Source organism: Panthera leo, chromosome A2 (assembly GCF_018350215.1).
Source record: "Panthera leo isolate Ple1 chromosome A2, P.leo_Ple1_pat1.1, whole genome shotgun sequence".
NCBI lineage: Eukaryota > Metazoa > Chordata > Mammalia > Carnivora > Felidae > Panthera > Panthera leo.
The window spans coordinates 58,873,046-58,886,757 of record NC_056680.1 but is presented as its reverse complement, the minus strand read 5'-3'; the positions used below and the strand labels follow the sequence as shown (position 1 = coordinate 58,886,757).

Here is a 13,712-nt window from a genome sequence, read left to right as displayed (position 1 = left end):
ATCCCAAACTGTTTTCAGTTGTGTTTGCTCTATATGTGTTATCTTATATACGGAATATATTAGCTGCTTTTAATGGGGTTCTTGAGAGAGGGAAGATGGCGGCGTAGGAGGACGCTGGGCTCACCGCGCGTCCTGCTGATCACTTAGATTCCACCTACACCTGCCTAAATAACCCAGAAAACCGCCAGAGGATTAGCAGAACGGAGTCTCCGGAGCCAAGCGCAGACAAGAGGCCCACGGAAGAGGGTAGGAAGGGCGGCGAGGCGGTGCGCGCTCCACGGACTGGCGGGAGGGAGCCGGGGCGGAGGGGCGGCCCGCCGGCCAAGCAGAGCCCCCGAGTCTGCCTGGCAAAAGCGGAGGGGCCGGACGGACTGTGTTCCGACAGCAAGCGCGACTTAGCGTCTGGGAGGTCATAAGTTAACAGCTCTGCTCAGAAAGCGGGAAGGCTGGAGGACAAAGGGAGGGAGAGTTGCTGAGCCCCCAGATGACAGAGCTCAGCTTGGCGGGGAACAAAGGCGCTCGCCAGCGCCATCTCCCCCGCCCATCCCCCAGCCAAAATCCCAAAGAGAACCAGTTCCTGCCAGGGAACTTGCTCGCTCAGTGCAAACACCCAACTCTCTGCTTCTCTGTGCTTCTGCGGAGCCAAACCTCCGGCAGCGGATCTGACTCCCTCCCGCTGCCACAGGGCCCCTCCTGAAGTGGATCACCTAAGGAGACGCGAGCTAAGCCTGCCCCTCCTGCCCCCGTGCACCTCGCCTACCCACCCCAGCTAATACGCCAGATCCCCAGCACCACAAGCCTGGCAGTGTGCAAGTAGCCCAGACGGGACACGCCAACCCACAGTGAATCCCGCCCCTAGGAGAGGGGAAGAGAAGGCACACACCAGTCTGACTGTGGCCCCAGCGGTGGGCTGGGGGCAGACATCAGGTCGGACTGCGGCCCCGCCCACCAACTCCAGTTATACACCACAGCACAGGGGAAGTGCCCTGCAGGTCCGCACCACTCCAGGGACTATCCAAAATGACCAAACGGAAGAATTCCCCTCAGAAGAATCTCCAGGAAATAACAACAGCTAATGAACTGATCAAAAAGGATTTAAATAATATAACAGAAGTGAATTTAGAATAATAGTCATAAAATTAATCGCTGGGCTTGAAAACAGTATAGAGGACAGCAGAGAATCTCTTGCCACAGAGATCAAGGGACTAAGGAACAGTCACGAGGAGCTGAAAAACGCTTTAAACGAAATGCAAAACAAAATGGAAACGACGACAGCTCGGATTGAAGAGGCAGAGGAGAGAATAGGTGAACTAGAAGATAAAGTTATGGAAAAAGAGGAAGCTGAGAGAAAGAGAGATAAAAAAATCCAGGAGTATGAGGGGAAAATTAGAGAACTAAGTGATACACTAAAAAGAAATAATATACGCATAATTGGTATCCCAGAGGAGGAAGAGAGAGGGAAAGGTGCTGAAGGGGTACTTGAAGAAATTATAGCTGAGAACTTTCCTGAACTGGGGAAGGAAAAAGGCATTGAAATCCAAGAGGCACAGAGAACTCCCTTCAGACGTAACTTGAATCGATCTTCTGCACGACATATCATAGTGAAACTGGCAAAATACAAGGATAAAGAGAAAATTCTGAAAGCAGCAAGGGATAAACGTGCCCTCACATATAAAGGGAGACCTATAAGACTCAGTGACTGATCTCTCTTTTGAAACTTGGCAGGCCAGAAAGGCTTGGCACGATATCTTCAGTGTGCTAAACAGAAAAAATATGCAGCCGAGAATCCTTTATCCAGCAAGTCTGTCATTTAGAATAGAAGGAGAGATAAAGGTCTTCCCAAGCAAACAAAAACTGAAGGAATTTGTCACCACTAAACCAGCCCTACAAGAGATCCTAAGGGGGATCCTGTGAGACAAAGTACCAGAGACATCACTACAAGTGTAAAACATACAGACATCACAATGACTCTAAACCCGTATCTTTCTATAATAACACTGAATGTAAATGGATTAAATGCGCCAACCAAAAGACATAGGGTATCAGAATGGATAAAAAAACAAGACCCATCTATTTGCTGTCTACAAGAGACTCATTTTAGATCTGAGGACACCTTTAGATTGAGAGTGAGGGGATGGAGAACTATTTATCATGCTACTGGAAGCCAAAAGAAAGCTGGAGTAGCCATACTTATATCAGACAAACTAGACTTCAAATTAAAGGCTGTAACAAGAGATGAAGAAGGGCATTATATAATAATTACAGGGTCTATCCATCAGGAAGAGCTAACAATTATAAATGTCTAGGCGCCGAATACCGGAGCCCCCAAATATATAAAACAATTACTCATAAAAAGAATGTGGTCATTGCAGGGGACTTTAACACCCAACTTACAGAAATGGATAGATCATCTAGACACACGGTCAATAAAGAAACAAGGGCCCTGAATGATACATTGGATCAGATGGACTTGACAGATATATTTAGAACTCTGCATCCCAAAGCAACAGAATATACTTTCTTCTCGAGTGCACATGGAACATTCTCCAAGATAGATCACATACTGGGTCACAAAACAGCCCTTCATAAGTTTACAAGAATTGAAATTATACCATGCATAGTTTCAGACCACAATGCTATGAAGCTTGAAATCAACCACAGGAAAAAGTCTGGAAAACCTCCAAAAGCATGGAGGTTAAAGAACACCCTACTAACGAATGAGTGGGTCAACCAGGCAATTAGAGAAGAAATTAAAAAATATATGGAAACAAACGAAAATGAAAATACAACAATCCAAACGCTTTGGGACGCAGCGAAGGCAGTCCTGAGAGGAAAATACATTGCAATCCAGGCCTATCTCAAGAAACAAGAAAAATCCCAAATACAAAATCTAACAGCACACCTAAAGGAAATAGAAGCAGAACAGCAAAGGCAGCCTAAACGCAGCAGAAGAAGAGAAATAATAAAGATCAGAGCAGAAATAAACAATATAGAATCTAAAAAAACTGTAGAGCAGATCAACGAAACCAAGACTTGGTTTTTTGAAAAAATAAACAAAATTGACAAACCTCTAGCCAGGCTTCTCAAAAAGAAAAGGGAGATGACCCAAATAGATAAAATCATGAATGAAAATGGAATTATTACAACCAATCCCTCAGAGATACAAACAATTATCAGGGAATACTATGAAAAATTATATGCCAACAAATTGGACAACCTGGAAGAAATGGACAAATTCCTAATGGGGTTCTTGTGCTCTATATTACCTTTATTTTTAATTTATTTTCTGGGCCCTGCCAGCTTTCTGTTAATAATCTCATCACCTTCTCTGGGCTTATTATCTCTTCTTTGAAATTTTGTACCTTTTTCTTGAGCCTCCTGCCCTCATTTTTTAAAAAAAGACAGATCGTGTTTTCTTTAGCTACTTTGAAATTATGGAAAACTACTTGTGTGAATTCTGCCATTGTCCGGTCAGGTGATTCATCTGTGATGTGTGCTTTTCATCTACAATTTGCTTACCTGCTCCTTTCCTCATCTCTAATTTTTTTGGTAGCATTTATGCCTGGATGATGCAGTGGCCCCAGTGGCTGTCATGGGTTAGGAGCATCAATCAAATTCACAAGTCACAATGTGTGTTAGTCACAGTAGTCACTACTGTGTTTAGAGGGCTTTACAGATGGCTACAGGACATTTTGTGCAGCATACAGCACCTCTGCAGTTTTCGGGGGGGGGGGTCCCAACAGCTATCCAGGTACACAGCTTATGCCCCCTGACCATACAGGATATGTGCAGCTTCTGTGCATGAGAGACAACATGCACATGGGCAACCTTAACACGAAAGCTAACCCCTCATTCCTCATTTTCTCACCATTTAAAAAAATATGATTCTGGCCATGGAAGTACAAGGCCTGATGCCAACTCACAGCTCCCCCAGTCCAGGTACGGACCCATAGATTATGGGGAAACAGCAACGAAAGCAGACAAGACCCCACATATTTATCTTATGTCTATAATTCCCAGGGAGACGGTACTGAGGGAGGAGAAGCTTGAGACCATTTTCCCAGGTAGGCCAAGGGCAGTCCAAGCCTGATGTTATCCATTTACTCAGAGGGTCTTGCAGATGCCTTTCTTAATATAACTTCTCTTTCCATGGAATTGTTTTTCTGCTGAAAAATACTATACATAGTAAGAAGCAGAGAAAGGGCTGCTCCCAGCTCCAGCTTGGGTTGATCATCCTCAATATCATCTGCAAGAATTTGTGCCAGATCTGTTAGGCCCTTGGCCCCCAGCCTCCATCTAACATTAGTTTTAAATTTCAAGAGCTTCACAGTCAGGCCTCCATATTATGAGCCTCTGTGTGCCGTGACTCAGTTGTATTTGCTCTCTCTCCCACCCTCACCCCCGGTGGTCTCCTTGGCCAGCAGCTGGGTCACTGGGAGAAAGGATAATTCATTTCTTTTCCAGCTCCCTCACTTCCCTGGCACTTCTTGTTTCTCTCTGTATCCAGCTCATGGCCTTCCATCTAGTTGGCCCGTCAGAGCTTCATTGGATGGGGCTTTCAGAGCCATGATGCTGTTTTCAGGGCCATTCATGCTCTAATTAAGGTTAAAAAAAGACAGCGTGGCTTTGGACCCCAGGTCCTGTTCTTACTAGTCAGTTGGCTGAGGCAACATTTGTAGGAGACTAATAACACTTCGTACCTTGAAGGGTTGGTACAGGTATTCAACAAGTCAGTACCTGTGAAGGGCTTAGGATAGCATGTGGCATACAGCAAGCCTTCGGTATGTACATGATTAAAATGTCATCGCTGATTCCTCCCAACAGCCCTCTAAAAGAGACAAATGTCTCCATCTCACTGTGAGAAAACCAAGGATGTAGAAGAAAACATAATTTCCCCAAAGCTACAGGTGTAAGGGGGAGAACTGAGACTTGCATCCTTGTTCACTTACCTCTACAGCACTCTGTCCAGAATTAACAATGAACTATGTTTTGTTCTTTTGAGGGAATTTTCAGGGAGACCAGAGAGTAAAACTGTCTTTCCTTCACAATTAACAGCAGTTCTTTTTTCTTCTTTTGCACCTGATGAATGTATTCTTAAAGCTATGAATTTTCCTCGACATTCTGCCTTGGCAACATCCCATAGGTATCATTCTGCTCATTCTCATTGTAGTTTGTTTCTAAGTAGTTTTTTAAGTTTATTTTTATATTTATTTATTTATTTTGAGAGAGAGAGAGAGCACAAGCAGGGGAGGGGTGGGGGGGGGGAGAGAGAGGGAGCAAGAAAGAAAAAAATCCCAAGCAGACTCTGCACACAGAGCTCAATGCAGGGCTCAAACTCACAAACCATGAGATCATGACCTGAGCCAAAATCAAGAGTCAGGCGCTTAACAGACAGAGCCACCCAGACACCCCTGTTTCTAAGTAGTTTTTAATTTGGGGTCTTAATTTTCTCTTTCATGCAGTTTTCAGGAGATGTGTTTTAACATTTCCGAAATGGATAGATTTTTGTCACTACTACATCTGCCCTTTGCTGCAAATTTCCAATTTTATTGTATTATGGCCCAAAACTGTGGCTTCTCTCTTTCTGCTTTCTGTAAGTTATTGAGATTCTCTTCATAGTTAAACAGCAATTAATTTTCTCCAGTGATCCTTGACTATTTGAAAAGAATGTACATTTTCAATATGTTGTAGACAGAGTAGAAGCTTATGGTTGTGTAATTCACATAATAACATCTTTACTTATTTCTTTTTTTTTTTGGTATGTCAAATTATAAGAGAAGTATATTAAAAATCTCCCAGTATAATGGTGAATTTGACAATTATTCAATCCATTTGCTCCTATAAGGTTTTGGGCATGTGGTTGGCCCCCAAGGATTTGTCCCATCTCTTCTATATGCTGTCATTTCCAAGTGTTTGGGATGTAATTGATGCCATAACACAGAAGGGCCATTATGGTCTCAGATGACCATAATGAGGAATGCCTTCCTCCTTGCTCTAGTTTATTTCAGAATTTTGTACCCAAATCAAGTGGAAGCCAACCACTCTCTGCCATTCTCCTAGCTGTATAGACTGGGTCATGTATGGTCAAACGATCTAAGCTGGTCCATGAAGAGTGTAGCCTAGGATTCTGTGTGTGTGTGTGTATGTGTGTGTGTGTATAGTTGAAGGTAGAAGAGATACCTTTCAGACAAGATGCTAATGAACTCAGAGATCCAAGACAGAAAGGAGACATGCAAGGCCTCCTGAGACCTAGGCTCAGAATTAGACCTTCACTTCTGCCACATTCTGTTGACCAGAGGAAGCAAAGAGCCAATTCAGATTCAAGGGGGTAGGAAATACATTGTATGTCTTGATGGGACTAGCTGCACAGACACATCACTGAGGTCATGGATGGATACAAGAGACACATGGAGGGGTGGAAAAGGGTGACTTTTGTAGCCAATCTATGGGAGGGGGAGGAGGGAGAAAATAAGGGTGTTTAAAAGGTACCAAAAATGTACCTTTTTTTTTTTTCTAGGTGGGGTCGCTTTTCTTTTCCTCTGCATCCTGGCCACCAAGGGAGCATTTCCCAGATCAGAATTCCAGGCCTTCTGTGTTGTTCAGACAGTGTTGTTTATTTCCCTACATTCCACATGTAGAAAAGCCTTGGGACAGACCCAGAGAGGCTCCTCTGAGCTAAGGAACACCACCAGAGTGGAATTCAATTCACCACTGGAGCAGAATGTTGAAAGGGGAGACTTGCCTTCCCCCTCAACGCATGGAGGCAGCAGAGGGTCAGACTGAGGCTCTAACGGGAAGAAATAGCTAGCCTACCCCCGCCTCCCTTCTGGAGTTGATCTTTCCAGAAGCCAGCCATGGAGGTTCTGAGGGTAATGGAAGTGCCTGCTCAGGCGGAAACTTAAAATTATGCAGCTGCTCCCCTGTCTATGAATAGAGCCCTTAAGTCACCTGGGAACAGATTTGCCTTATTATCTTTTGAGTTTCCTTAAGTTATATAAATGTAAGGCAAGTCGGCACTATTTTTTTTTTTTTTTTTGAGAAGTGTGTCAATGGACCCTCGTTTTCTTTGGCTTGGAAATTCCTACCCCTCCAGAGTGTCCTGAATGTACAGAGTGAGGGAAGAGATGGTGACAGCTTTGCACAAGGGCTACCAGCCTGCTGGGAAAAGGGGTTTCGGACTCTGAGCTGCCCTTTTACTGGAACCAGACCCTCTCATAGAGACTGGTGTGCCCCCCCCCCCCCGAGCCCCTTTCCTCTCCACCTCACCACCAAGGATAAGGGTGCCAATGGCCATAGAGAGTAATTCTCCAGGAGAGGAGGGCAGAGTGTGGCTGGTGGGTGGCTGTCCACGCCATGCCGGCCACAGGTTCCTGCACCGGCTGTGGCCTCTCTCGCAACCGTCCATTCAAAGAGCTGTCAACCTAGAGCCCAGGTGGGAAACGCTGTCTCTGCACGGCCCTGGGGATTGATAGGACAATTTGGACAGCAAGTTCTCAAGTCTGAGATGCAGAATCTTTGTTAACTAGGGCGAGCAGGGGATTAAAGAGCCATGCTACCTGTTGGGCGGATTGGCTGAGGTCTTTGCATTCAGTGCCAGCACTCCGTGCAGCCAGCCTCATGTGGAGGCCCTCCGTCCACCTGTGTCTCCGCAGTTCCCTGGGATGCCTGAGAGCAAAGGGTCAGGGATATTCCTCCGCCAAAAGCTCCCAGCCTCCTTTAGATCAGGGCCCAGGGCCTGGCAGGGCCAGAGGACTCCTGCGCGAATTCAGTGCATTCCGAAGCCTGTTCAGGAACCCATCTCCACTTTCCGTGGAGTAGCCCCGCAGGGATACGCTCCTTTGGGCTGGCCAGCCCCGCTGCCTCCTCGATGCCCACTGCGACGGGGTCCGGGCACGCACTTCTGAGGCCGGCCACCAGGTGGCAGTGGGCCTCACGGGAAGCGAGCCGCGCGGGTCTCTGTCTCCCCGCCAGCTGCGCGGGCGCAGGTGCATCCCTGGCTGCCCGCTGCCCCGCGCACCTGCGCGCGGGTAGAGGGGCCTCCACAGGGACCCTGCGCAGAGCGTCCCCTCACGCAGTGAATCCACCTCTCCCGGTCTATGAGTTCCCCTCAAACAGTGCAGGGAGGCCGACACGGTTTCGCCGAGGGGAATGGCTATGAGCACACAGTGTGAACTGTGAAGGTTGCGGCCGAGATGCCTGGCGTGGACACAATGATGATAAGAGGCGAGACGCACTCTACTCTTAAGGAAAACCGTGGGTCAACTACGGAGAACCCCCATCCTGGGTAGCAATGCTTGCCGACAGTTGGGAAGGGTAAAAAACTCCAAAGGCACTGTTGTAAGGAGGGTGTGATAGATACAGTGCACGGGCCGCTTTGCATGTATTGACCCATTGAAACCTCACAACAGTCCTCCGATTCTCCAAGCTGCTTTGATTATTCCCATGTTACACACAAGGAAACTAGAAGGTCCAGAGAAGTTGTGACTTGCCTGAGCCCACATCTCAGTAAGGGGCCGTGAGGCAGAACGGATGTAAGGGAGACTGGGGTGGAGGAGGGGAGGAGACGCTGGAGGGAGATGGGTAGGAAAGCGAGGACAAGGATGCCTGCGGGGGACAGCATGGGACAAGCCACCAGCATGGGATGGGGCTCTCCGCAGGGGCCTGACCGGGGAGGCCCTTCTTCCCCTTTGCAAACAGCTTTAGACCACCCTCCCCTCCCAGCCCACGTTCTCAGAGCCCTTTCACTTACCATCGTTTGCAAGGCTATATTCGTGTGATTTTCTGATTAACGTCTGGCACCCTCTCCTACCACGACTGTAAGTTCCATGAGGGTGGGGAGTGTGCTGTGTTTTCACCATTGTGTCATCAGTGCTGAGCACATGGCGACCCGTGGCTGACACCCATGAGTGGTAGCAATGAAGAGGAACACAGCAGAAAGTTCAACCTTGGTAGCCTGTGGGGGCGGGGGGTCTTGGGGATGCTGTTGGCACAATCATCTCTTTTGTGTCAGTTCCTCCTTCCATTTCAGGACCTGACTCTGTCCCAGTAAAGGCATATGTCCTTTCAATACATAGGAGCTGGAGAGATGCTCATCGGTTCTAGAAAGCGTTAAGACGAAAAGCATGAAGGAGGTTGACGATATCTTTGAGGCCACATCCTTTCTGCTGCCACCTTAGCTGCTTTCCAGGTGCGACGTATCTAAGTGTAGCCTCATCATTTCACTGGAATGGCTGTCTTGGGGAATGTGACTGGGAGGTGGCAGAGCAGGCTGTGTCCCTAGTGTAGGGGGTGGGGGGAGGGGGCATCGCTCACTACCACATTTCTGAGCCTCCACACTTTCCCTTCTCCTTCCAGGGGCCAGGTAATGGCCTCATAAAACTGGAGCCCGTGCTCTCGGATATGGTTCTTATTCACTCGCAGGAATGATTTCACTGACAAGAATGTCTTATCCCTCGACCGTACAGGTGTTGTCTGCTGGTGAAAGACGCAGAGTAATAGTTATTGGAGATGTGACTGGTTTCTGCAAGTTCCAGTATCCAATTTGGGAGACCAGGAACTGACGATCATCAGAATTCTGCTGGTTTTATTTCTGTTTATCTTGCAGTATTATTTGTGCTTCCTGTCCTTAACTTGTCACGCGTGAGAATCTTCTACGAGGAGGCCTGAGTGTGCCCCTCCCTGCCTGTGCCTTTCCTCCTCTTTTAACGGCTGCAAGGATTCGTGTTTAAATAAAATCAACCAACAGGAATGAGTACATACCACTGCTTTATGAATCTGACAGGTGATAGTAAAGGGCAGCAAACCTGTAGAATATAAAACCTATAAAACAGGCCTCCGAACACCTCTCTTTTGTCAAGTAGGGATGAAGGATATCTATAGACTTGGGGAAGAAAACTCAACCAGTCAGGGAGTGTGGGTGAATTTCTTAGGTCTGGCAGAGAAGATGTTTATAACACACACGGGACTGAAATTCTAAGTTGCAAAAATATCAAAGCTGGGCTTGGAGGAAGATCTTGACTTTTCTCCATTTACACAGTCTGTGAATTTGGGATTATCCTGTATTTATCCCAGTCACTGGGACACAAAAGACACAAAGCCCGATTCTCAGGATAAGCAGAAAGAAGACGACTCTGGAGTCTTCTCAGGAGTGGGATCCTGGGACACCCCCCCCCCCATAGGAGTGGGGCTGGAGTTGGAAGTTTTTGTCTATCCCACCAAGAACTTTTGGGCCAACACAACCCAGGCACACTCAGTCCCCCAGTGGCCCAGCAAAGACAGCCATAAACACTTAATTCCATCCACAGGAACCACCTGGAACAGACTTCCTTACCTGCCTGCCACTCTCACCTGTGTCAAAGCTGATTCTTCACCCAGGCTCATATTTCCTTTTCAGCCATTTCTGCATATTGGATCAGTCAACTGATCTTATTATCTTGGCTCAACTCTTGGCACTGTGGAGGAATTTTCACACTTTCTGGCTTTCTCCTCCTCTTTTTTTCTGTCCCCAGAGAGAACACCTCAACCTAGTGTTGACTCCCATGGACCCATCAACTAGTTCTCTGTTGGGGCCCACCCAACCGGCCTGTCCAGAAGGGGCAATGAGTTACCCTTTTGGAGCAGTGAGAAGGGGTGCCTGGGAAGCAGAAGAGAAAGGAGGGTGGAAGAGAAGAGGTAGGTAGAACTCGAAGGTTGCCACTATTCTTTCCGGACACAGCTAAAGTGCTGCTAAGGACTCAGATCTGTTTGTAAATCTGTGACATGATCTGACAATTTGAGCATGGGTTATGAAAAAGCCTTTTCACCAGGTCCTTTAAATAGTAACACTATGAAAGGGAGTCACCAATTCAACCATTGAAAAATATCTCTGAGGAATCAGATTGAATAGAGAGAGCAAGAAAGGAAGTATGAATAAATGTAAGTAATGGCTTCAGAGAAATGCACAAAAATATTGCTTTTGTTTTTTTTTTAAAAGGACACTATCAACACGATTGCTAAATTAGGAAAAACAAAAGCTCAATAGGTGGGCTGAAAAATGGAATGAATATAGGTCAGATTACTAATCCAGAGAACCTAACAGGAATCATCCCAGAACATGACCCAAGAGTACAAAGAAATAACATGAAATGAAAGTTAAGGGACTTGGAGGACAAACAGAAAAATTGCAAAAGGCATCAAATAAGAATTCTAGAAAGAGAGAGTAGAGAATGGAAGGAAAGAAATTTTCTAAGAAATAATAGAGGAAATTCTCTCCAAACTGAAGAAATGATGAGTACTGAGATTGACAAAGCCCTTCAAGAGATCAACCTGATAGGAGAGCAGTATCTTCAAAGTCCTCAGTGAAAATCACCTGGAACCTACAACTGTATACCAAGCCCAACTATTGTAAAGCCATTGTTCATTGTGAGGGCAGAATAAAGACATTTTCAGCATGCAAGAAGCCAATTTAAGACCCACAGATATTCCCTAAAAAAACCCAAGTGCTGGAAGATTAATTCTACTGAGAAGAAAAATGACATGCACAAGAGATGGGGTACAATAAACACTGCATCAAATAAATGATCAAATAAAACAGTAAAAACTGCCTTTTAAGATTAAGTGTTGATTGTTTGAAGGAAGAAATTTTGAATAGCAGTGCAGGCACACTATTTGGAAAGCTGACAGTGTCCTCAAATACTAAATATATGCACACCCTATGATCCCCAATTCTTTTCCTGGGCATGTATGTTTCCTGTGAAAATTAATGAAAGGAAACCTTGTTTCAAATGAAGTTGGGAGGTCAGCAGGGGGAGCTTTCACTGCCTACCACTCCTTGTCAACTGCAGCCCCACCCACCAGGAAGAGAGGTACCTTGGGAGTCCATGCTCTTTGCTATTCTTTTACTGCCCCAGCAGATGGAAGAAAGTTTTTCCCCCTCCCTCAGCAACAGCCCAGCCAATGAGAGATTCAGCCAATGAAAAGCCACTACTTTGAACTCCCAGTTTATGCCAGTGGACTTTTTGTTTATGACAGCCCCGCCCAACTCCATCCTTTTCTCTGTAAAAGTCTCGCTCTCCTTTGTTTTCTGTACTGCTGTAGTTTGCTCAGATTTGAATGCCCTGCCATTCCCGAATAAGCCCATTTTTGCTGGTAACATAACTGCCAGTTTTATTTTTAAGGTTAACAACGCAAGGGGAATGCACAGATATCTGTACCAAAAAGATAAGTGCTAGAGTGTTCGTAGGAGCATTATTTGTAACACCCGCAAACTGGGACTGACAAATGTTCGTCAACAGAATAACTTATGAGAGAGTTATAGGATGGAACACTAAACAGCACAAGAAAAGCAGCACAGCTACATGCTTCTGTGGAGTCTTGGAGGCATAATGAAGAACAAAAGGAGTTAGACACAAAGGAATAGATTCTGCGATGGCAGATATAGAAAGTTAAGAAACAGGACAAACTGATTTATGGTGACAGGCTTACCTGCGGTAGGGGGAATTGACTGGGAGACCACTAAGGCTTTTGTGAACAACGGTAATATTCTGTGTCTTGCTTGGGGTAGTATTTGTATGAGTGAGTTTTCCTTGGAAAAATTAATTAAGCTGTATGGTTATATTTGGGCATGTTGGTATATGTATGTTATACTTTAATGACAAGCAAAATAAATGACCTATGGAACAAAAATTTTTGGGAAGTGGTCAGTGTCGTAAAGGGAAGTGGAACTGTTGTTTGACTTCTTGTGGGAGTAACTTAGCTACTGACAGTGATTTTTAACTATAATTATACATTTAAAAATTGTTTTTAATTTGAGAGAGAGAGAACACGAGCAGGGGAGGGGGTAGAGGGAGAGAGAGAGAGAGAGAGAGAGAGAGAATCTTAGGCAGGCTCCACACTGAGTGCAGAGCCCAACTAAGGGCTCAATCCCATGACCCTGGGATCATGACCTGAGCCAAAATCAAGAGTCAGACACTCAACAGACCGAGCCACCCAGACTCCCCTTTAATTATACATTTTTAAAAGGTGAGATAATTTAACAAAGAAAATTCAATCAGTATGGCAAAATGTAAGAAAAAGGGGAAAGAAAGTTTAAAAGCATAATACACATAAAACAAGCAAAAAAAAAAAGGAATGAACAGTTCTCATATCAGTCATCACAATAGATGTGAATGGTTTAAACTCATTAATTAACAAAAAAGACTTTTGTTGTATAAAAATACAGACTGCAGCTGTATACCCTTTATGTGAAACACATATCTTTGAGATAAAAGAAACAATCCAGGAAAAATGAAATCAAAGGAATGAAAACGCTAATAAAACAAAGAAAGATGGTAGTATTAAATTCAGATGAAATAGAAGTCAAGGCCAAAGCATTTATAATAAAAGAAGCGGATATGTCATATTGAAAAAAGAAACAATCCACAGGGTAACTAATGATCATTTTTTATTGCACTTGAAGCATAGCTTCAAAATACATAGAGCAGAAACCTGATAGAGTTACAAGTACAACAAACCAAATCCTAGTATCTTATTGGGCAATTCTGACAAAACTCTCATAGAAATAAGTAAGTAAAAAGAGGATTTGCCCAAAACAACAAATGAGCTTGAGCTAATCTCTCTCTCTCTTTCTCTCTCTCTCTCTCTCTCTCTCTCTCTCACACACACACACACACACACACACACACACACCCTTCTGATCAGCTAATGGAGATTATAGGATTCTTTGAACCATAAAT

The 13,712-nt window shown here is 45.1% G+C and overlaps 1 protein-coding gene across 1 annotated transcript in view; it reads right to left on the bottom strand.

Annotated features, from left to right (window-relative positions):
- TXNRD3 (thioredoxin reductase 3) overlaps nt 1-8,808 on the bottom strand; it is a 79,290-nt gene extending 70,482 nt beyond the window's left edge. Inside the window, exons 1-2 of the mRNA XM_042912687.1 lie at nt 8,750-8,808; nt 7,557-7,665 (exon numbers count right to left, since the gene is read on the bottom strand). Of these exons, the coding sequence (XP_042768621.1) occupies nt 7,557-7,619 (63 nt within the window). The 5' untranslated portion in view covers nt 7,620-7,665; nt 8,750-8,808. The remainder of the gene's footprint in view (nt 1-7,556; nt 7,666-8,749) is intronic.
- Nucleotides 8,809-13,712: the final 4,904 nt, after the last annotated feature.